This window comes from Myxine glutinosa, chromosome 8 (genome assembly GCF_964187855.1).
Source record: "Myxine glutinosa chromosome 8, kmMyxGlut1.1, whole genome shotgun sequence".
NCBI lineage: Eukaryota > Metazoa > Chordata > Myxini > Myxiniformes > Myxinidae > Myxine > Myxine glutinosa.
In genome coordinates this window covers 154914409-154940411 of record NC_136268.1, presented here as the reverse complement: position 1 = coordinate 154940411, position 26003 = coordinate 154914409, and the positions used below count along the sequence as shown (strand labels likewise).

General features: G+C 41.3%; 1 protein-coding gene across 2 annotated transcripts in view; it reads right to left on the bottom strand.

Annotated features, from left to right (window-relative positions):
• Positions 1-26003, bottom strand: part of LOC137433043 (glutamine--fructose-6-phosphate aminotransferase [isomerizing] 1) — a 53776-nt gene that overhangs the window by 10384 nt on the left and 17389 nt on the right. For both annotated transcript variants that reach the window (XM_068125460.2, XM_068125461.2), the window contains exons 3-14: positions 25626-25733; positions 24896-25021; positions 22509-22567; positions 22293-22427; positions 12293-12354; positions 11961-12040; positions 10197-10293; positions 9898-10061; positions 9637-9732; positions 9335-9432; positions 9058-9178; positions 829-986 (exon numbers count right to left, since the gene is read on the bottom strand). In XM_068125460.2, the coding sequence (XP_067981561.1) occupies positions 829-986; positions 9058-9178; positions 9335-9432; positions 9637-9732; positions 9898-10061; positions 10197-10293; positions 11961-12040; positions 12293-12354; positions 22293-22427; positions 22509-22567; positions 24896-25021; positions 25626-25733 (1304 nt within the window). The remainder of the gene's footprint in view (positions 1-828; positions 987-9057; positions 9179-9334; positions 9433-9636; positions 9733-9897; positions 10062-10196; positions 10294-11960; positions 12041-12292; positions 12355-22292; positions 22428-22508; positions 22568-24895; positions 25022-25625; positions 25734-26003) is intronic.

Genomic DNA, 26003 nt, shown 5'->3' with positions numbered 1-26003 from the left:
GACAGGGCCTTCTCCATCGCTGCTCCCACCCTCTGGAACTCGCTACCTCACACCATCAGAGATTCCTCCTCACTCACCACATTCAAAACATCACTCAAGACCCACCTGTTCAACACTGCATTCAACATTTAACCCACAGCATCTAACCCCTGACTATCTCCTCTCCTTCTCCCTCCTTTGTGCTTTGAATATTTCCCTATTGATTCTTCTTTTTTTGCAATTGTTTTTATGTTTTGCTATGCATTATGTTTTGCACTCTGTCAAAGCGTCTTTGGGCTTCCTGAAAAGCGCTATATAAAATAAATGCATTATTATTATTATTATTATATATATATATATACATACATACAAGCAGAAAGGCAACTCTAGTTTTTGTGTATTTATTTTCTTTGGGTGTAAAGTCGAGGTTCATGGAGGGTATGGACAACAAAATGACAGGGGAGTTGGGGGCGGGGGGAAGGACAGTGGGGTGGCAGGGATTCAACTGGACACAGTCAAGCAGGAGGATGAACGAAAAGCAAGGAGGAGAGGGGACAGGGATAATAACCCACGGGTAAGAGGACTGGATTAAGGTTAAGGGAAATAGAAAAGGTGACAAGGGGTAATAAAATTTGCAAACAATGAGAACTCCACTCACTCCATCCTAAAAAAAAAAAATCCAGCTATTATACCGCTCATGCACTGCCTTCATTCGCTGCCAAACACTACTTCACTCTCCCAAAAGTATTTTGCCAAGTAAATACACATCATCTTACTCATCAATGTTATAAATCAATCACTTCACTTAGGCAAACGTGTGTACCATAAGGGAACGGCAATTTTTCATACCTTAGTACTGGCCACTCCGATTTCTGGACCAGCATTGATGTGCACTCCACAGTCTGTCTCACGGGAGATAGAACTCCCCACGGTGTTGGTGATTCCTACAGTAAGAGCTCCGCGGCCCTTACAGTATCGGAGAGCGAGCAGGGTATCTGCAGTCTCTCCTGGTAGTACAGAAGTCATCCATCAGAGGTTAAACACAAAACGACTCGACTATATACAGACAGGGATAACTCAATTTATGTCTAGGATGCGTTCTTCAAAGGCGTGACATGTTACTACAGAACAGTTACTGTTACTACAGAACGTTCTTGAAAAGTGTGAAAATTGAATCAATTTTCCCATTAGAAATGCAGTAATTGAACTAGATGGTATTCATGGAATACTTACCCTGCACAGTCAACTTGTGTGAGCCATCTCTTCTGTTTTCGAACGTTTCTTTTTTTTTTTTGATCCAATATGGCTGCCAGACCATGTGAGCGATGACATCATAAATTTATATTCTCTAATATAATTGTTGCATAGATCATGCTCAATAAATTTCAAATGATCAGACTAAGCGTTGGCCCTGTCGAATTATGACGTCATAATTATGGCACCAATGACGTCATCGTTAACACCTATTCCCCATATGGAGTTATTTACAATGAGCCACGTTTCAATATTTTCGATAGAGCAGTTTTGGAGATTATAGAGGTGCAACGTTTTTCGGTTTTTCCAAGATGGTGCCTGTATCACGTGACCTATGACATCATAATTGTCATTTTTTTAATTCCACAGGAGGAGCCCCTCATATTCTGAAAAATTTGTGCCAATCGGAGTAACAGTTGCAGAGGAATTTTTTTTTCCTCATACTGATCAGATCATGCATTGTACTTGTCGAATTACGACGTCATAATTAAGGCACCGATGACATCATCAACATATCTTATTCCCCATGGTGAGTACTTGACAATGAGCCATGTTTCCTATTTTTCCATTGAGCTGTTTGGGAGATAGAGGTGTAACGTTTTTCCAAGATGGCGTCCATACCACGTGACCTACAACGTCATAATTATGAATAAAAAATTCCTACAGGTGGAGGCGCTCCTATGGTAAAATTTCTTGTCAATCGGATCAACGGATGCCGAGAAAATGAAGTTTAAAAATGCAGACACGGCACACGTATGCACCCGAATGCTTAACCCCGCCTTTCTCTTCACGAGCGCAGGGTAATAAGGCTGGATGAGCTGTGGGAAGTTATACTTTTCACCTACAATATTACCTTTTTGGCTTAAGCAAATAATTAAAGGACTCAATCGAACACATATTTTGACAGTAAAAAATTGAAATGAAATAATTTTATTAAAGTACAGTACTGCACAGTAAAACTTGTTAAATTATGCTGTCGTGATTGGTAGACAAAGAGAAAGACAAAGAGAGACAGAGAGACAGATTTATGGTCAGATGGAGGACGATGGAAAGCAGGAGGAAGTTCGTCACGTGCCATTCTCAACATCTGAAAATGTGATGAGGTGAATATGCTGGTATATTATATGTATGTATGTATGTATGTATGTATGTATGTATGTATGTATGTATGTATGTATGTATGTATGTATGTATGTATGTATGTATGTATATGTATGTATATATATACACAGACTTGGCATTTAATATGGAATATTTTTGTTTTCTTGACGGGTTTACTTTCTAAACTCAGTATATCAATCTGGTGAGTTTCTTTTACACTTTGGTGTTTTATTTGTAAAAGAACCATGTCACTGATTGTCTGTCGCAGCAAGAAGTCAACAACAGGATTATATCACAGGTGGTGTGGGAAAATGTACGGACAGGTGCATTTGATGATTGGCTTCACAGTCGGGTATACAAGGGTTGTTGCGTTCTGTATTAGTGGAAAACAACTGCTGCACGTCTCCAAAAGTTATTGCCGCTTCCTCTGGAGATGGTCCGTCAACTCGACAATGCTGTTTGTCATGGAGTGGTGGCTTTACGAAATTACGGCATGAAACAGCGTGCTATTCCTCGGCAGTAGGGCACCACTCAAGGTCAGGTGTCAAAGATCCTGAAACGAAATGCTCAGAGGGGTGTCCCTACTCCAATAACGAGGCCAGGACGTCCCCGCAGAACCACAAGGAGGGATGATCGCCAGCTGCACCGGTTAGTCCGCAACGGCCGTACCAAGTCAGCTAATCGGCTTAGAGCTGAGTGGCAACAACTGACAAATGTGCCTGTATCCAGAAGGCTAGTCAACCAACGACTGGTTCAAGCAGGCTATCATGCCAGGCGTCCCCTGAGAAAGCCACGCCTGACCAGACAACACTGCCAGCGCCGATTGCAGTGGGCCAGAGAGCACCGTCAATGGCAGCCAAGACAATGGAATCACGTGATCTTCAGTGACGAATCTCGATTTCTGGTCTATCGTCAAGATGGCCGCGTCCAAGTGCGCAGACAAGTGCATGAAGCTTACAACAAAGATTGTATAGTGCCAAGAGCAAGCTGGAGGTGGTGGGGAGACCGTTTGGGCTGCTTTTCATGCAGGGCACAAGACTGTCCTGGTTGTCCTGAATGGAAACCTGAACCAGTTCAAGTACAGGGCCATTCTGGAAGAAACATTGCTTCCATTTGCTCGTGCAGCCTTTCGAGGAAACTTTGTCTTCCAAGATGACAATGCACGGCCTCATCGTGCTCGCATGATCCAACACTTTCTTGCTGACCGTGGTGGAGAGCATTTGGAGTGGCCTGCCATGTCCCCGGATATGAATCCGATAGAGAACTTGTGGGCAGAATTAACGCGTCAAATCGACCACTTGGACCAGCAGCCGACCTCTGTGCGTGAAATGTGAATTGCAGACGGCTATTGTCACTGCATGGCAAGCGATTCCTGTCCAAACCTTGGCAAATCTCGTGAACAGCATGCGTCAACGTGTACGTGTTCTCCTGAATGCTCGTGGGGGTTACACAAAGTACTGAAATGTAATTTTACTGTCCGTAATCCCAGTCGTAATATAACTTTTGTTTTTGTTAAAAAAAATTTTGGCTAATGTGCAAAATAGAGATACTTCTGGAAAACGTACAGAAGTTTAACACAGTACTGTCCATGAATTGAGTTCGATATCAGTTTACATCAATTTCAAGGCTCAATTTATTTGTTTCGAAATGTCAAATGTGGTTTTTGTTTCTTTTAAAGGTCACATTAACAAAATCTAGAATAATTTCAACATAATTCCAATGAACTTTTGGTTCTAAGACATCTTGAAAAGTAAGTTCACCCCCACAAAAAAATATTCCGTATTAAATGCCAAGTCTGTGTGTGTATATATATATATATATATATATATATATATATATATATATATATATATATATATATATATATATATATATATATATATATATATATATATGTATATATGTATGTATGTATGTATGTATATATATATATATATATAACCACCTTTAGAGGCCATTGGTATGTCGTTGGAGGTATTGACTTATATAGGGTTAGTTTTCTAAGGCTTATATCAAAATATTAACTTGAATGAAATGAATGAATGAATGAATGGGTTACGGTTAACAATTTGATTGGGTTGATGTGGGAACATGCTTTAGTCATCAAAATTTATGCCATGAGGGACTTTTGTCCGAAGTTTGTGTATCCAAAAGGACTCACGTTTCAGAATCGTGGTGTGTGATCGATTTGTGATTGATTCAATGGCAGAGATCTGAATGTCATTTATAGAGTGATCCGGTTGATTAAAGTGTATCGTGTAAGGTAGAGATTTGCCCTGACTGGTGTGGAAGTTATTGATTTCTGACCGGGTGTTATTAAATCGTGTGTAGAGTGTATTTTCAGTTTTTCCAACATATTGTTTGGTGCACTTTTGGCAAGTGATTAGGTATATGACCCATGTAGATTTGCAGTTCATATAGGAGGTGATGGGGAATTTTTGTCAAGTGCTAGAACTACAGAATTTGTTTCCTTCTAGTAAATGCTTGTGAATAATGCATTTGTTTGCTGTGCATTTATAGAAGCCAGGGATCCTAGTTTCTTTGTTGTGGGGCTGTGGGTGCTTTTACTTTTGATGACTAAAGCATGTTCCCACATCAACCCAATCAAATTGTTAACCGTAACCCATTCATTCATTCACCATTCATTCATTCATTCATTCATTCTACCTTTAAATGTCATTTATATAAATATATAAATATATTATATGAATATAAATGGGATATGAATATATGCTTGTGTGTTTATGTATGTATATCTCTATATTTGTATATTATGCACGTGCACCCTAACTGTAACGCAAACGGTCACTTCCGTTGAACTTGGGGCTGGTGAGTGAACTTTGGCGTGGCTCTTCCTTCTGTATGCATTTTCTACACACATCACACATCTCACACACATCACCATACATACTTGACTGATATACATGCCTGCTGTTTTTGTAGACTCAGAAGAAGACCTTTGTTGGTCGAAAGCTTGTCGACAATTAAAGATCGACGTCCTGAAGCTACGTCCGCGTCTTATTTAATCTAACGATTATTTATTCAATACAAAGGAGACGCCCTGCTCGTACTTTGGAGTTTCTACTATTTCTTACAGTTATATATATATATATATATATATATATATATATATATATATATATATATATATATATATATATATATATATATATATATATATATCTGTGCAGTGTCTGTGTTGTCTTGTCTTGTCTTGTCACTGAACTACTTTCTCGAACTCTTGTGAAATCATACCAAACTTCTGGTATGCACATATCTCTCCCGTCGGTATGTCCTAAGGATATTTTTTTTTTTTGAAAAATGTTCCATTTTATTTTTTTGGGGGGAATATTTTCGGGAATTTTTTTTCCCAACTTCAATTGTTTATAAAATGTGATATCACGTATATTACAAATACATTTGTGCAAAAGAATTGTTTGTATTATGATTGGTGTAAACCATGACAAAACAGCAACTCAGGTACAGTCATTCATCTATATGTCAACATATCTGAGCCGTGTCTGTGTCGTCACTGAACGACTCCCTCAAACTTTTGTTTCCGTGGTGCTGAGGTGTTTTTAATAACGTGGTGGTGAGGGCTGTTTTGAATTACGTGGTGGTGAGGTGTTTTGAATTATGTGGTGGTGAGGTGTTTTTAATTACATGGTGGTGAGGTGAAATCATCCCAAACTTCCAGTCTGCACCTACCACTCCCGTATGTATGTGCTGAGGGGTTCTTTTTTTAATTGTTTTTTTTTTTTCAACGTAAATCTTCAACCTAAATTGCTTATAATAATGTGATATCACGAACACCACAAATAAATTTGTGCAAAATAATTGTTTGTATTATGATTGGTGTAAATCATGACAACACAGCAACTCAGGTACAGTCATTATCCTCAGCTAAAACAAGCCCGTTCCTCTGTAACGACGTGTGGTGAGGCGAGCGTAGCGAGCCGCGGCAAGCTTTGGTACGACGCGACAAGCTTTGCACACCTGGATTTGGGGATTTTCTGCCATTCTTCTCTGCAGATCCTCTCAAGCTCTGTCAGCTTGGATGGGGACCGTTGGTGGACAGCCATTTTCAGGTCTCTCCAGAGATGTTCGATTGGGTTCAAGTCAGGGCTCTGGCTGGGCCACTCAAGGACCTTCACAGAGTTGTCCCTAAGCCACTCCTGCGTTGTCTTGGCTGTGTGCTTGGGGTCATTGTCCTGTTGGAAGGTGAACCTTCGGCCCAGTCTGAGGTCCTGAGCGCTATGTTTCAGGTTTTCATTAAGGATATCTCTGTACTTTGCTCCGTTCATTGTTTCCTCAACTCTGACCAGTCCCCCAGTTCCTGCTGCTGAAAAACACCCCCACAGCATGATGCTGCCACCACCATGCTTCACCGTTGGGATGGTATTGGGCAGGTGATGAGCGGTGCCTGGTTTCCTCCAGACATGACGCTTAGAATTGAGGCCAAACAGTTCGATCTTGGTTTCATCAGACCACAGAATCTTGTTTCTCACAGTCTGAGAGTCCTTTAGGTGCTTTTTTGCAAACTCCAAGCAGGCTTTCATGTGTCTTTTACAGAGGAGAGGCTTCCGTCTGGCCACACTGCCATAAAGCCCAGATCGGTGGAGTGTTGCAGTTATGGTTGTCCTGGAAGTTTCTCCCATCTCCACACAGGATCTCTGGAGCTCAGCCAGAGTGACGATCGAGTTCTTGGTCACCTCTCTTACCAAGGCCCTTCTCCCCCGATTTCTCAGTTTGGCCAGGCGGCCAGCTCTAGGAAGAGTCCTGGTTGTTCCAAACTTCTTCCATTTAAGAATTATGGAGGCCACTGTGCCCTTGGAAACCTTCAATGCAGCAGAATTTTTTGTAGGCTACCCCAGATCTGTGCCTCGATACAATCCTGTCTCTGAGCTCTGCAGGCAGTTCCTTCAACCCCATGGCTTGGTTTTTGCTCTGATATGCATTGTCAGCTGTGAGACCTTATATAGACAGGTGTGTGCTTTTCCAAATCATGTCCAATCAATTGAATTTACCACAGATGGACTCCAATCGAGGTGTAGAAACATCTCAAAGATGATCAAGAGAAATGGGAGGCACCTGAGCTAAATTTCCAGTCATAGCAAAGGGTCTGAATACTTATGTAAATGTGATATTTCAGTTTTTTCTTTTTAATAAATTTGCAAAACTTTCTAAAATCCTGTTTTCTCTTTGTCATTATGGGTTATTGAGTGTAGATTGATGAGGGAAAAAATGAATATAAACGATTTCAGCATAAGGCTGCAACATAACAAAATGTGAAAAAAGTGAAGGGGTCTGAATACTTTCTGAATGCACTATATATATATATATATATATATATATATATATATATATATGCACACACTATACACACACAATTATTTCTAATAATATATATTGAATGAACAAAAGGCAAAAAGTACTGCACTTAGTTTTGAATGGAATCTTTATTTAAAAATTAACAACTATTTTTCAACTCTATGAGATATCCTGAAACTTTGGAAAGTAGAATATGTCCTTATTTTTTCCATAATCTGGGAATCAAAGGAACCAATATTGTTTTCATAGATGAGGGAGCATTAAAAAAAATGAAAAGTTGGTTCTTTTATGGATCTGGTTCAGATCATAGTTTAGCAGAAGGGAGGGCAACATCACAACAGATGCTTAAAAGTGTCAGATTTTTGTACAACTACATAGTATCCCTCCCATCAAGAAGGTTGGCAAGGAATATCAATCACAATGCTCTAATCCAAAACAATATCACACAATCTTAATTATTTGTTCTTTCAAATGTTGAACTTTGACTTGCATCTGTGGCTGTCGTCTAATTATTTCAAATGTAACCATAAAAACTGGCAATGGTGAAGGGAGGAGTACTTTGGATGAAATTCCCAAATACTTTGCATTCATATCCACATGATTCCATTTCATTCTTTCTTTCTTTCCTTTGATGGAAAGGCTGAGAGTGCATATGTCCAAACTCCCCCAAAGGTCTTGGTCATGAAAGACACTGCCTTCCTATTACGTTTGCAGCAAAACAAACAAAGAAGCACACTTTTGTGTCGTTTCTACACTTGTAGCAATTATGGAAAAAAGACTTTGTAAAGAAAGTGTTACTTCATCCAGATATGTTGTAAATCCTTCATCCATGTAAATCATTATCTTGCTTCAAAACTCTTGATCTCGGTAGTAGAAACACAAAGTTGTAAAATATATAAACCACTTCACAGTAAATGTAAAGAGCTGCGAATAGTTCTGAACGAGAAAAAAACCCCCCCAAAAAAAAAAAAAACCTTAAAGCCTTACAGCATTTTGCTTTTCTTGGCAGGGGGCTTCATTGCATGTTAAAAATTTTTTGAGTGTTTATGAACACCCCCAGAGCGCTTCACAAGCTTCATGTGCACGTGTTTGATCAAGAAAATATTCACATCTGTTTCACATACACGACTAAACATGCAAAGCATCAGCAGAGAAAATAGATGGATTGTATGAGAGGGAGGGAACACTTGGTGCATGGATGTCTGAGCAAAAGGTGGGGGCTTCAAAGTGTAAAATAATTTAAAAGAGGGGATACCAGGCAGGAAATGATTCAACCTTTTGCAAAAGGAAGAAAGTTGTTTGATGGCAACGTGTGGTTTAACCTCACAGTGCAACTAGGACTACATATAGAGAAATGCCAAAAGTCCCCCTTCTTGATTGCTGTATATTTACCAGATTGGCTGATGAAGAAGCAAACATCATCTCGAAAAACAGGTGTGTTACGGTCCAAAAAGTCACTTGATAGTTCCACCATTACAGGAAGTTCAGACAGCTCCTCTAAGACTTGTCGAGTCTGAAATGTCAAACAGAAGATTTCCTCTCTACCTTTCAAGGAACAACTTTGAAATAAAACTTCTGAAACCAACAATCTAAAATAAGTTTAACAAGCTGTATGGGACATGACTAAACATAGCGAGTATATAAAGCTGAACACTATGAGCATTCTTACCGCAATGCCGGCATGGTAGCTGGTCCCACATCCAATGACAATAAGTCGTCGACAACGCCGAATGTCTTTGATATGATCCATCAATCCACCCAGAACCACTGCCCATAAAGAGTGAAAAAAATCCTTCAGATAATAATTTCCTACTCATCTTCTAAAATTTGAACAAACCTTCTAAAAATGTTTCACACCTCAAAAAAAAAGAAAAAGTTACAACTGCCTTCCAAGCAAGGAACCCACCAAAACGAAATACTGTTCTGCAATAAACACATTTCAGGATTAGAGCAGAAAATTGCCCTGCATACCTGTGTAGTCATCAAAGTTGACTCGTCCACGCATGGTGTTTACCACAGATTCAGGCTGCTCAGAAATCTCCTTCTGCATGAAGGAACTGAAATTCCCTACACAAGAAGGAGAATCCTTTTACCACCATCGAAAACCTCACCTGCCCCTCCAACCCCAATTCCTATGGCTCTCCACCCTAAACCCCACCGAATAAGAATTACAACACTGAAACAGACCATTTGCCAATCTACCTTGACCAAACTAACAAAGCCACATCATACCTTTCATTATCTCCTGCAACTCCATTTGTAGGGTCTGGATAGCTCGCGATGTATTGTCACTGGCAGAACGTGTAATCCGATGAATAGAGAGTCGTCCATCCACCACCGCTGCCACATCATCATCTTCCAAGAAGATAACGCGTTTCGTGTGTTCAATGATAGCACTGTAACCGTCACACACCCCAAATGGATATAATCAGGGCTGTGAGCACAGAACGTCAGAGCTACAAACTGTGCATCATGTGAGGTTCACGTCATGAAGGTACATTTAAAGGGCACCAACGAGAAAGAGATCTCACCTAGCATCGGAAGCAAAGAAAAATTCCATGCTGAGCGTTTCCCCGAGAGGTTGCAAACTTGCCTCGTCACAAATTGCTCCACTTTTCTTGTCCAACCCTACAGTGAAAGCAAACTTAACAATAAAGTAATGATTGTTGTTAAGGGTTAACATGCACAGCATCATTCACTTCTTAAATAGCAGATGAAATACTTTAACACCTTCTTAACACCTTTAACTTTAACTTAGGGCCTTTCACTCACTCACCGCAGGCAGGTAGGTGGTCTTTCTGTCTTCTACCGACTCCTCTCCGGCCTTGCACCCCCAGCTCTCTCTGTGCTCTGTCCCCCAAATATTCCTACAGGTCGCACAAGATCTGCCAGCAACCCTCTGATGGTTAAACTGCCGAAATCTCGGCTCTCTGCTCACCTTCACTCTTTCATTCCTCTTTTCTCCCGCCTCTGGAACAAACTCCCTCACTCCCTTCAATCCCACTCCTCCCTCCAGGTCTTTAAAACAGCTGTTCACCACCATCTCTTATCTTCCCCCATCCAAAACCTTGATCTTTTCTACCCCCGCTAATTCACCCCAGATCCACCTTGTTTGAAATTCCAACTTCTTTCCTGGAAGTCCTGGCAGTGTCCATATGTTTTATACCTCTCCCACCGCCCCCTTCCCACGCCCCCCCCCCCCCCCAAGCCCTCGCCCTCTCTCAGATCTCTCGATGTCTCCATGTCTCTCGGTCACTGCTCTCAAATGTTGTGTTTGTGTCCTTCCCCCTCTCTCCCCATCTTGTCTACCGCTCCCTATGTTATATGTTTTATGTGTCGGTTTGTCTTTCTGTGTGATTAATGTTCGCTCTTTCACGAGCCTCGACCTTGTATACAAACAAAACAAAAAAAAAAAAAAAAAAAAAAAAAAAAAAAAAACACCAAAAAATTATCCTCTTGGAAAAAACGTGAAAAAGCGCAAAAAAGTCAAAGCTCCTGAACTAAGGGGACATGTATTCATTAATTACCTAAATTAGCCATTTATAATGCAATTGCTCATTGGAATACCTTGTGTGAGGTGGTCCCAGAATTACACATATAGCTAAGGTAAAAATACCGTTTTTTGCTATTTTGGTAGAAGTAACAAATGACCCGTTAATGATATGATGAAGTGACATCTATATTATAAGAGGGATGTCTGTCTGTCTGCGTCTCCAATTTTCTCAGAGATAGCCAAACGGATCTTCATCAAACTTTCAGAGATTCATCAGTGAGTAACGCAGAATGTAGTAGGCAAAAATGAAATAAATAAAAAAAATTGATAAAAAAAGTTGGAATTAATTTTTAAATTAATAATAGCTCTTTCATGCTCAAGCCTTTGTAGCTATGTGAAAAGTAATATTAAATGATACCCGACCACATTCCTTAGTGGGTGTAGGGAAGTGTTTTAGGCCCCCCACAAGAAATATTGAAAAAAAAAATTAATTTCTTTAAAATGCCAACATGATTAGAACAGCAGCGTGCAACGCCGAACATTCCTGCGAGTTATTCAAAAACGCAGTACAAACAGCATTTTAAAAATAAGATGCCGGGATGCTAATTTTGCAGTCAATTTTAAATGAAATAATCAATGAACATCTAGAGGTTAAAGTTTTTCCCCAAATAAAATATTAAATCAAAGGCACAACACGGTCTCATATCGTAACATAATGAACATCGTTTGCCAACACATATATCCAAACTGATGACACAGCCTTGAAAAATGAACACCGTGAAAATGTGTGAAAATATATTACCACTGCGATAAAGGATTGGAATGTGATCAGTGGGGAAACACTCCTTGCTATGGAGTCCAATAAGCAGCGGGCTTCCTCGCCTGGACAGAACAGTCAATCAAACCCAAAAACAAAACAGGCAGAACAACATAACGGTTATCATGTAGAATTACTTCAAGATTTTAATACTGATTTGCTAAAAAGTTGAAGATTATTACATTCCATAGAGAAAAGTTAACCATAGAGACTACAAATTTAAATTGTTGATGCACAGCCAATACTCCCAACGGCTACAATTTTGAGGGACAAATTTACTAACACCAAAGTACCCCAACCCCATGACACATACAGACCTGGTTCCAACAGCTTGCCCTGGGAAGTGCACACTCTTGAATACGAGAGCAAAAGCTCCTTCCTGTGACAATGACAATACTGTTTGGATTAAACAAAAATTGTACTGAATGTGAATAAATCATTGTGATATTGATTAATATCATAGGCATTGTATTGATAGCCCCATCATACTAGCAAAACAGCCAAACTTTTCTCAAAATACACGAGATATTCAATCCGTTACTAATAGGAGAAGAGTTTGTCCGTCCATCCGTTTGTCATGCTTCATTTTGAAGGGATTCCGCTGTTGTAGAATAATAAAAGTGGTACCGTTGTAAGGCTAATAATCGATTTACTTGGTTGAAAAGCTACTAATGAATTTACTTGGAAAACAAAAATTGTGCCCATTTAATCATAAAAAAATCAACATTTTAAAAGCCCTCTTTCTGGGATTGACGAAGCAGAAGGAATGGGAGTTTAATGAAGCAGTTCCAACGATAACATTTATTATTCTGTGACAGCAGCAGCCCTTTAGAAGAACACAGAGGGAGCACAACATTATATCTATACCAGGGGTTTCCAAACCCAGGGTCATGACCAGAGCTTGAATGAGCACTCCTCTAAAATCACAGGGTTTTTTTTAGGGAATAGGAGGGGGGGGGGGGGGTTTCACGTCGAAAGCGTTTTCTCCGACAATTTTAATCATAGGTAGCAGTATCATTTGGGTTAGGAGGCAAATGTGATTATAAATTTTGGGTCGTGGACAAAAAAGCTTGGGAACCACTAATCTATATATATATATATATATATAACAGTTTGTGTGTGTGTAATGTTACCGATAGACTCCTAAACGGAGAGGCTCACGTGCTTGATATTTGGCATAGACATGGCCATTGAGCCTGGGAAGAACATGGCCTACCTAAAGATTTTACCGAGATCCATATTTTCTATTCATATTTACCTCAGCGCATTTCAGCGAGGAATATTATATACGGAATCTGAGCCGGTGGCAGAGCAGCGCGCTGATTCGCTCAGAGCGATCACGTGATGTTCCATCCTTGCCGCCATAAACTCTCAGTTACGCATTCGCACGTAATTCAGAGCAAAAAGCGATTGCGTTTTTTCACATTTCAGCGAGGAACATTGCCATTCACACCACATAGGTTTTTTTTCTTTCATCTTTAGATCCATATTTTTTTTCAGCGAGGAATATTATACACGGAATCTGAGCCGGTGGCAGAGCAGCGTGCTGATTCGCTCAGAGCGATCATGTGATGCTCCATCCTTGCCGCCATAAACTCACAGTTACGCGTTCGCACGTAATTCAGAGCGAAAAGCGATTGCGTTTTTTCACATTTCAGCGAGGAACATTGCCATTCACACCACATAGGTTTTTTTTTCTTTCATCTTTAGATCCATATTTTTTGCCATAACGTAGTGCATTATGGCTCGCTCGAGCTCGAGTTAGCCAATCACCTGGGAGCATGAGGCCACGTTGGCCACGCCCACGACACGACGCAGAGTTGCAATCTTGCGTTTGCGTTGTTTGTTACCACGTGTAAACGTAAAAGTGAAAAAAATTGAATTTGTCTACGAGTGAGTGACTGGAAGACTGACTGATAAAGGCAATGGCACCGAAGAAAAGAAATTTGTCACGTTCAACCTCCCGAGCAAGGAAAATCGCTGATCGGAGACTCCATGAAACCGATGATACTTTTCACCATCGACAAGCCAATCAAGAACGTGTCTCTAGATTCAGACAGCAAGAGACAGAAGATGAGACAGAGACACGTCTAAACGCCAATCAACAACGTCTGGCGAGGGCCAGGCAGCGAGAGACAGAAGATGAGACAGAGGCACGTCTAAATGCCAATCAACAACGTCTGGCGAGGGCCAGACAGCGAGAGACAGAAGATGAGACAGAGGCACGTCTGAACGCTAATCAACAACGTGTGGCGAGGGCCAGACAGCAGGAGACAGAAGAACAGCGCCAAAAACGACAACAACTGGCAACCATCAGGCAGACGGCAGCCGGCCATTGCATGGGAGAAGGCTGCATTCAGTTACAATCCGAACACTGACTACTCCTCAAACGTTGATATTGGCTCCATGTCGTTCACCTGTCAGTTTTGCCATGCCTTGAAATGGAAGGGAGAAACACCAGGAATGTGTTGCAGGGGAGGCAATGTCCTTTTGCCTTCTCTCCAATCTCCACCGGAACCTTTGAAAGAACTACTTCAATCAACTACGACTCAATCCAGACACTTCCTGAAGGAAATCCGTAATTACAACTCTTCGTTCCAAATGACTTCATTTGGAGCAGATCGCGTCGTCACTGAGCAAGGATTCATGCCTACATTCAAGGTGCAAGGCCAGGTATATGATGTCTCACAATGATGACATATAATTCACAGAAAACGTTGAAGCAACCACGTAATATTGCGGTGATGTTTAACTCTGAGTGAGAATAGTTCTAAATTTTAAAAACTCTCATCTGATATTTGTGATTTATTTCAAACAAACTGTATTTCCCATCTACACGGCCATGTATTCCTATTAACGTTATGTAAAGTACATAAATTGTGTGGATTACATCATTTGTGGATGTGATCAATTGCCTGTAACCATCTATATCCCTCCCCTCCCCTCCCCCTCCCTTTTCCCCCTACCCCTTCCTTTCCCGCCTACCCCTTCCCTTCCCGCCTACCCCTTCCCCTTCCCCCTACCCTTTCCCCTCCCCCCTACCCTCTCCCCTTCCCCTTCTCCCCTCCCCCCCTCTCCTCTCCTCCCCTTCCCTCCCCCTCCCGGCAATGCCGGGTACTTCTGCTAGTTTATACTATAAAAGTGAATTTATACATTTATTTGTTTGTTTATACTGCATATACAGTGCCTTCAGAAAGTATTCACACCATTGACTTTTTCACATTTTGTTGCGTTACAGCCCGAATTGCTTAAATTGAGATTTTTTTTTGTCACTGATCTACACATAATACCCCATAATGTTAAAGTAGATTTTCTTCAGAAATTTTTCCAAAACAATTAAAAATGAAAAGCTGAAATGTCTCAAGTCAATAAGTATTCAACCCCTTTGCTAAGACACTCCAAATTGAGCTCAAGTGCATCCGATTTCCTTCGATTTATCCTCGAGATGTCTCTACAACTTGATTTGAGCCCACCTGCGCACATTCAATTGACCCATGATTTAGAGATCCTTGGCTGAGATGGGAGAACCTTCCGGAAGGACAACAGTCTCTGCAGCACTTCACAAAATCTAGGCTTTATAGGAATATGGCCAGACAGAAGCCGCCCCTGAAAAAAGGCACATGACAGCACACCTGTATTTTTCATAAAGGCACGTCAAAGACACAGAGCATGAGGCAAAATATTCTGTGGTCTGATAAAATGAAAATTGAACTCTTTCGCCTGAATGCAAAGCACTAAGTCTGGCGGAAACCGAGCAAAGCTCATCACCCATCTAACACCATCCAGACTGTGAAGCATGTTGGTGGCAGCATGATGCTATGGAGACGCTTTTCAGCAGCAGGGACTTGGAGACCGATTTGCAAGGATAGAGTGAACCATGAATGGAGCCAAATACAGACAAATACTTGAGGAGAATCGGCTTCAGAGTACAAAAGACCTTAGACTGCTGCAAAGATTTACATTCCAACAGGACAATAACCCCAAGCAAACAGCCAAAGCAACACAGGTATGGTTTCATAACAAGAACGTGAATGTCCTTGAATGGGACAGCCAAAGTCCAGACTTGAATCCCATTGAGAATCTGTGGAAAGACTTAAAGATTGCTGTTCACCGACGCTCTCCATCCAACATGAGAGCTTGAGCAAATCTGTAAGGAAGAATGGGAGAAACTACCCAAATCCAGATGTGCAAAGCTGATAGACAAAGTCAAGAAGACTCGAAGCTGTAATCGCTGCCAAAGGCTCTTCTACAAAGTATTGACACAGGAGGTTAAATACTTATGTAAATTAGACAAGTCAGGAGACGACAATGGTTCACGAGCGAGCGGTATTCAATGACAAAGGACGGACTATAACCGAAACAGGCCCGGACAGGCCAGGCCGGAAATGTCAAAACGAAGGTTACTGACCTTGAAATGAGATAGAAAATAATGTATAATCAGTTATGAGGTTAGTTAGCTACACAATACCGAAAATTCGGTTCGATTCCGACAACTTTGAAACTTTGACCTTTGTGACCTTCAAAGGTCAAAGGTCGAAGATTCTGAAATTTGTTGGAAAACTTGTGTATTTCATGATGTATGTGATAATATAAGATAATGTACAACATTACACCCTATCAGGAAGCAAACAATGCAATAAAAACATCAAAAATCGACTTTTCTCAATTTCATGACCTTGTGACCTTGACCTTGGGGCGAAAATGAAAAATCGAGCTCCGTGGGGCTAGACACATGACATTGGTCGAACCAAATACTGAAACCCCTGTCAGATTCCACCAACTCCCTCGGAGAAGATGCAGCTTGAACTCGAGTACCCCCTAAAAATACATTTTTCGGGCGTCGCTCCGCCCACAATGGGCGCAATACGCCCACTCGAGGCAGGACAACTAGATAATGATATCAACCTCCCACCCAAGTTTCACCAAGATCGGATGATGTCATCGGGTAGTTATGCTGCGGACAGACACACAGACAGACAGACACACACACACACCCATGACGAATATAGTGGTCACCCTGTTTGATAACTCGTGAACCAATATTTCTGTATTTCTTTTTATTACTTTGTACAAGTGTCTGAAAAAATTCCACTCTGACGTTATGGGGTATTATGTGTAGATCAGCGACACAAAAAAATCTCACTTTAATCAATTTTAAATTCAGGATATAACACAACAAAATGTGAAAAAGTTAAGTGGTGTGAATACTTTCTGAAGGCACTGTACTTCAAAAACAAACAAAAAACTACTTAACCAAATACAACCAAATTTTGCATGTCCTACGGGTACCCCAAGTATGGTTTCTGTTGGGGTAGCATATCTGGAGGATGGGGTTCAAGGTGGGGGGAAAAACCCAACTCGATGTAAATGTGTATCGTGTAACACCCCTGGTGGTGTCCGGTATTACAAATCATCCTCTTCTTATATAAAGAAAGTTTAAACAACTTGATAAAATGCATTGGGTGATGTTGAAATCTGAGTGAGAATAATTCAAAATTTTCAAAATGTTCATTTCACTCATTTTAAATGGAAGTTAAAACCAAAGAATCCAACACAGAGCTTGGCAGTGAAGCACAAGTTATTTTTTGCTCACAACATATATAAGCAGCAAGGATTGTTGATGAAGGTGATGCGAGCTGACTTCCAAGCAGATGGAAAATGACCTCAGGCAAATGATGGAGTGAATAGAGGAGAATGTTTGTCTGGTGCAACATGTCTTTTGTTTGAATCCATCAGCAAAGCGATGGGTAATCTTCTTTCGAAAAGTAGTATCAAAGGGGAATATTATTTAACTGAAATCAATACGGAAAAGCAGCTGAAACTCACAGCACAGGCGATTAGCCGCACTGTCATTCACTCCAACGTATTACATGGGAATTAACATTTTATTACAAATTTGAATTATTCTCACTCAGATTTCAACATCGACGTAAAGCAAATTATTTAGCAAGTTGTTTAAACTATCAGTTTTTCATCATAGCGAGTTTTGTTTTTCCAAAATAATTCCCAAGACGACGGGAACACACTTCGGTGTGGTGTGGTTATGTTTAATAAATAAAAAAGGAAAAATTTGCATAATTAAGTCATGACCTTAAAAATTAGGTCAAGGTAAAAACTATGTGTCATGTAATTATGTATAATATGTGTCATGTAATTATGTGTCATGTAATTATGTATAGTAATTACGTGTTTTCATCTAATTTTTCGTGTGAAGTCGTACCTTGTCGTGTCGTGTCAAATTTGTTTTCACGTAGCTCAAGGCCTACTCCTTCGATAACCAGCATGTAAATTCTGTCCCAGTTTTGATGCCATGTTCCTCATTCCACTTATTCCCCCCCCCCCCCCCCCGCCCCCCTCCACCTTTCAAGGATGGTCCTTTCTGCCTACTCCAGATTATGCTATCCCCACTCCTCACTTCTAAATAAAGAAAACGTCAGAGTAAGTCATCTTGTAAAACGTGATACCGAGGAGGCAGCGTATGTAATTTATAGACTGCATAGTCAAGGTGCGGTTGTGTAGCGTAAAACCTCCAGTAAAGGGGATGCCAGCTGAGGAATTAGTCACAGAAACACCCGGGAAAGCGCCAACAGACCATTACAAACTATTGGCATGTGTGAGTAGGCCATGGTGGCGACATGTGCTGCAGAAGCCCAGAAAGGGAAAAATTTTATTTACGGGCATGTCCCACAGGGAGGGACAGTGAGAGCAAATTGCCACCCACACCGGTGGATGGCCAATGACGGGACCCACCGCTTGGGGAAGCGGTCGCAAACACTGGGAGGATCTGACTGGTGCGTAAGACACGGAGGGCATTCTGCACTGCTCAAGAGAGCATATGCATCAGCCCTGACGTTTGGGGATATCTGTACTATATTGCCTTCATTGCTCTTAGTCTTCACAGCCTGAGTTGCTCATTGGCGTGGGACCTCAACCAGCCTGTGCCAATACAGGTCCTTGCCTGGTTTCTTTCTCCTGGTTCTTCTTCATCACAATATATTAATCTTCTTCTTCACTAGGATTACTATCATTTGCAAAACTGTCCCTCACCAAAGCGCTTCATCCATCAACTATCCTCTCTTACCTACAGCAACCACCTTTCTCCATGCTTTCAACAAAAAGTACTTCCACCCATCCAATGATCTTTCTCTCCATTTGTCCAGTTTGGGAATCTTGAGAAACCCAGTTTGCAGAAGTTGGCGGCTCACGGCAATCAAATCCCCTTCACATTCTCAATCTCTTGCGTTGAAGCTGAGTCTATGGGCCTATCACTTCACAATAGATACCCAACAGGCTGGTGATCTCTGTGTTCTTCCGCCGCAACTCTGGTCTTGCACAGTCTGCCCTCTCCATGCCCCACCCCTCAGATATCTGCAGGACGCACACAGTCCACCAACAACCCCCCTCCTAGTGAAACTGCCTAAATCCAGAACCGCTGCTCACCTCCACTCATTTATTCCTCACTTTTCCCACATGTGGAACCACCTTCCACACTCTCTTCGATCTCATTTTTCCCTCCTGGTCTTCAAGACAGCTGTTCACCACCATCTCAAATCATCCCCAATCCAAAACCATGATATTTTCTACACCTGTTAAACCACCCCAACCCTTTCCAAATTTCAGCCATTTCTTTGAGAGTTTTCTTCTGTATCCATCCTGTCCACCTTGTGCATCCACCCCTGCCCCTCATTCCTCCCCACATCCCTTATTTGTCCAAATCTTCCTCTATTTTGTCCCTAAACCCTGCCGTTTGTATGTCCCACCCACACTTTCTACTGTTCCTTTTGTTACTTGGCACCTTTATCCATTCTGTGCTATAGCGCTTCCATGAATCTTCACTTTGTACACAAAAAACAGCCACCACGACAATAACAACAAGAAAGAGCAATCAGAGATTGCAGAACCTCGCCAGGACGTGTTTTTAGTAGTTTTTAGGGCTTTTGTGTAAAAACAAATATGGCGGCCGAACCACGTGACCGATGATGTCATCTTTTTTTTTTCTCCATCAATTTATCCCCAGATGATGCTCAAGAAATTACATCTTGATCGGATGAAGTTTTGTACTTGTCGAATTACACTACATGGCCGAAAGTACGTGGACACCCGAACATCACACCCGTATGTGCTCGTCGAACATCTCATTCCAAAATCATGGGCATTAATATGGAGTTGGTCCCCCCTTTGCTGCTATAACAGCCTTCACTCTTCCAGGAAGGCTTTCCACTAGATGTTGGAACATTGCTGCGGGGATTTGCTTCCATTCAGCCACAATAACATGAGTGAGGTCGAGCACTGATGTTGGGCAATAAAGCCTGGCTCACAGTCGGTGTACCAATTCATCCCAAAGGTGTTCGATGGGGTTGAGGTCAGGGCTCTGTGCATGCCAGTCAAGTTCTTCAACACCAATCTCGACAAACCATTTCTGTATAGACTTCACTTTGTGCACGGGGGCATTGTCATGCTGAAAAAAGGAAAGGGCTCAAAAGGAAAGGGCCCAAACTGTTGCCACAAAGTTGGAAGCACACAATCGTCGAGAATGTCATTCATTGTATGCTGTAGCGTTAAGATTTCCCTTCACGGGAACTAAGGGGCCTAGCCCGAACCATGAAAAACAGCCCCAGACCATTATTCCTCCTCTACCAAACTTTACAGTTTGCACTATGCATTCGGGCAGCTAGTGTTCTCCTGGCATCCGCCAAACCCAGATTCGACTGTCGGACTGCCAGATGGTGAAGCGTGATTCATCACTCCAGAGAATGCGTTTCCACTGCTCCAGAATCCAATGGCAGTGAGCTTTACACCACTCCAGCCGATGCTAGGCATTGCGCATGGGGATCTTAGGCTTGTGTGCGGCTGCTCGGCCATGGAAGCCCATTTCATGAAGCTCCCGACGAACAGTCGTTGTGCCGACGTTGCTTCCAGAGGCTGTTTGGAACTCGGTAGTGAGTGTTGCAACCGAGGACAGATGATTTTTACGCGTGACACACTTCCGCACTCGGCAGTCCCGTTCTGTGAGCTTGTGTGGCCTACCACTTCGCGGCTGAGCTGTTGTTGCTCCTAGACATTTCCATTTCACAATAACAGCACGTGCATTTGACCGGGGCAGCTCGAGCAGGGCAGAAATTTGACAAACTGGCTTGTTGGAAAGGTGGCATCCTATGACGGTGCCACGTTGAAAGTCTCAGAGCTCTTCAGTACGGACCATTCTATTGCCAATGTTTGTCTATGGAGATTGCATCGCTGTGTGCTTGATTATATATGCTGTCAGCAATGGGTGTGGCTGAAACCACTGAATCGACTAATTGGAAGGTGTGTCCGCAAACCTTTGGCCATGTCGTGTATGGCGTCATAATGGAGGCGCCTATGACATAATCATTAACATATCTTATTCCCCATGGAGAGTTCTTTGCAATGAACCATGTCTCAAAAATGTTTATACAGCGTTTTCGGAGATAGAGGTGCAAAGTTATTCGGTTTTACCAAGATGACGCCCATACCACATGACGTATGACGTTATAATTATGAATAAAAAAATTATACAGGCTGAGGCGCTCCTATGGTGAAAATTTCCTGTCAATCGGACCAACAATTGCAGATAAAATCATATATATATTATGTGCAGACAAACAAACTCAAATGCAATACCCTCTCCTCTGGCGAGGGTAATAACTATGTGTTATAAAAGACCGATCCATTATTCACATATTTTACTTCCTCATTTAGATTCAAAGATAGACATACAATACAGGTGAGTCAAAAGTGTGGAAACAACGGACTAATATTACATTTTGTCTCTTGCAGTGTGTCCTTGCAGTGCCAACACCTATCCTTCCTTTGTTTCCAGACTTTTGACTCACCCTGTAAATTTGTGAAGTACAACATGCTGTTTTTGGATTAAACCCATCAGCGAAGTGACGGGTAGGCATACCTAGTGCCTCCAATTGCATACAGGGCTTTATATCATTGGAGTATGATTTTGGATATGCGCAGCAACAAGGTAGCAGCCTTTAGTTGGGTACTTATTCCTTGGATATGGAGTGCACAATTTTGAGATGGGCAGCCTACTACACAGCTACAGTACCATATTCTGCCAGCATCACACATTTGCTGCATATAAATGAGGTTGGAGTTGAGCAGTTCCAAATGTCATTCACCTCTTTCACCCTTATCCACTTAAGAAATAAAATGCCAACTTACCTATATGCAAAGTGCATTTGGCTTCACCCATCAAGCAAATAAAATAAATAAGTATCATTCAATAACAACAACAAATAAATAATAATAAAGAAGGAAGAAACAACTCAATGGCAATTCACTCACAAGCTGTTGGGTCACCCTCTCCACCAACGTGCTGAAACTGATCTCATCACTTTCCCTGTTATCATACATGTACTTGATCAGTTTGGGGATCACTTCGGTATCGGTTTCAGACTCAAATTCATAGCCTTTGGACTCCTACGGAGAAAAAAATGACAACGATGTCTCAGTGGTTCTGGCCAAGTAAAAGAACAATAATTCAACACAAGCAATGCTTACCAGGAACTTCTTCAGGTCTTTGTAGTTGGTAATGATGCCATTGTGGATAACCAAAAATTCTGAAAGCAAACCATTTATAATGCTGTTAAAAGGATGCAAAAATCTATAACTTTCAAGAAAGCTTTATTCATTTTGTGCACAATTGCTTAATAAGAGTAGAACAGACCTTCAGTATGACCTTCAGTTACAACAAAATGACTACACAGAATAAAAGGAAGGCGAAAGAAAAAAGAAACACCCCACATGTTATTCCACTTCGTCACATTGGTTCTTCTTCTTCTTCTTCTCCTTCACAGGTTTTTTTTCCCAAACATGCTTGACTCTCAAACACTCGGTCCATTGGCCCTCCCCCTACTCCCCTTCCCCGCACCTACAGCACTGCTTCCCTCCGTGTCTTCAATAACCATTCATTTCATCCCTTCCATGATTTATGTCTCCGTATATATAAATGGGGAATTATGAGAAGTCCAGTCTGCAGAGGTTTCCTCCACACGACCATTAACTCTCCTTCACGCCCATCAATAGTGTCAAACCCCTTCATGTCAGTACCCTACCCTTTAACTCCTACATGCTCAAGTCCTCCCAAACCCAAGCCACACTCATCAGCATCCCTCCACCTCATTCCCCCCACCCCTCCCCTCACAATACTCCCTTATGGACTTTGTAATGACCAACTTCCCTGCTAAAGTCTTCTGTTTTTCCTGTGCTCGAATTAGTTCATCTGTCCATTCACTTGTGGAAAACAAATTGTCTGGCTATTTTCAGAAAACCACCTTAACACCGGCGAGTCTGGCAGTTCTCTAGGTCATTTTCCTTCTACGTGAAAGTTAGCAAACATCACTGCATCCCATAAACATTGAGCAAAAACCAATCCCCTTAAGAGGTGAAACATTTTAAAATTAATTTATTATTACGATCAAATTAAATTAAGAGATTAAATGAAGAGGCATTAACAGGTTTAAATTAAACTATGATGAAACATCATTTTTAGCTCACCTGGAACGAAGTTCCGGGGAGCTTATGAGATGGCGCGTTGTCCGTCCGTCAGTCCATCAGTCCGTAAACACTTGCAACTTATTCTCTGAAACCGCTGAAGGGATTGTGACCAAACTCGGCACAAATTATATTTGTTGTGTTGTGACTAAAGTTTGTTCACGGCATAAAAAAAAAAAATCGGGATCTCAGGGGTTTTACTAGTGGATCCAGGTTTGACCCCCCCAAAATAGGAATTTGCTTTTTTCTCAGAAACTACACACACAATTTTGAAGAAACTTGACCACAACCTTCATCTCCCATGATGTAACGAAGTTTATTCACGGCATTAAGAAAATCTGGGTCTAAGGAGGTCCACGGCGGGTCAAAGTGGGTCTAGGTTTGACCCCCCAAAATAGGTATCTGCTTTCTTCTTAGAAACTACACATGCAATTCCGATTAAACTTGACCACAACCTTCATCATCGGTGATGTACCAAAGTTTGTTCACGGCATTAAAAAAATCTGCCCCTTTGGCGGTCTACAATCTTTGGCGGTCTACAATCTGCCCCTTTGGTGGCCCCCCCAAAATAGGTATATTCTTCTTTATTTGTTTAAAATCTTATGGTTATGTTAGTATGATTCTACATGCTGCCTGTTTTCCAGCAACCATTGAAATTGGTTTTAAATACCTTTAATCAGTGTGGTATACTGTTTATTCTACCAGGTGAGCTCCAGGGGTATTGCCCCCAATGTTTTATATTTAATTCACAATCTCGTGAGATGACAAAATCTCGTGATAAGTGATGGACATACAAACGTCTATTATATTTTCACTTAATTAGATAATTATCTCACTACCTGGATGAAAATTAAAAAGTGCTCCATTCGTTTTTGCACATCGACATCATGAATCGTCATGCTGAGTTACAAAACGATCCATTGAGCCGCTCAGAGGAGTAAGAAAAAAACGAATTTTTAAAAAGCTTAAAAAATAAAACTACCTGACTGAAGAACATCATTGAGTTTAACAGTTAATTTAGACTCATTTTGTTTAACAGCTCATTGTAATAGACAAGCTAATAAGGAAACAAAAAACCCAGCAAAAAAAACAAAAAAACAACAGCAAGCAAAAAAACAAACAGAAAACACAGAGAAAAATGTGGAGATCAAAACATTTCAGGAAACGAGTTCAGTGAAATCTGAGTACTGTACTTGAAATATGAAAGCCTCAATACACCAGAATAAGCTTCTGAAGCCCCATTTAAACAAACCAAGGGCAGCATGATTGGTAGACACCCAGACAAAAGCACGTGCATTCAAACATGGTTCATTTGATGAATAAGTTACCATACCAGTTAGTTACCAGTTACCACAAGGATAGAGCCGACCAAATGCATTCAGGTAGATTCTTACCGTTGTTCTTTTCCGAGCGATGTGGGTGACTGTTCACAAAGTTTGGCTCTCCGTGAGTGGCCCAGCGAGTGTGTGCGATGCCCACGTGACATTCAAACCTCACTTCCATATCTAGATCCACCTGCTCTGTGAGACCATGGACAAAGGAGGCACTTCTAGAGAACCCAGAATACTAAATGAATGGTCAAAAGATTTCAGTAATGAGATGATTATTATTATTATTCTACTTCTACTTTTACTTCTACTACTTTAATGGCCACAATTCACACCTTGTGGGATGAACCCAGGAACGTTGTTGGCCCAATTCATTCAGGAACAGGCTGGCCAGGCCTAACGTTCAATTGAAGGGGTCTGAGGCATGAATGTATAATTTATCCAGGGTGGTGGCGATAAATCGCCTACTCTTCACAAAAGACACTCGGATTTTCAGCATCCACCACCAACCAGCGTCGATGGCCGGGCATCCATAACAACAGGATGTTAATCTGTTGATAGTTTAATGTTCTTTTGATGGACAGCACACACATCGATGAATCGCGCGGTGCTTTTGAAACACCAGGGTGACAAGTTTATAGCGGGGCCAAGATTGGAACCCAGGGAAGACAGCTTATATGTGAGTGTATGTACCTTAAAGCTATCTTTCCAGCCTCAGCAATAAGATGAAATGTAGGCCTTCATAAAGTTGCAGCAATAAACAACTACATTCAAAAGGGATTACTGTATCACTCACTGTTGATCTCTTCCTCGAGAGCCTTTACTTTCCCACGCTTCTTGATGAGCTTGATGGATTTGAAATTTTTTTCCCAATTCTTATCATTCCCTCCATCAATAGCAACACCTGGCACACAGCAAGTTGAAGAACAAGAACAAGTTGAAATAAACACAGTTTATTATGAATGAGAGCCATTCAACTAATGAGCAAAAATAGTTTCTAAAAAGTTTTGGTTTCCAAGAAAAGGTTTCAACCATTTCAACAAGAAAAATATTCAATCAAAAACGAATTTAAGCACAAAATACATTTCTTACTGCTCTGCTTTGCTTTGCAGATCTGGGAAAAGTTTGGTTTCATATCCCGGAAACTAGAGCAATGCAACTGTCGCCCATATGC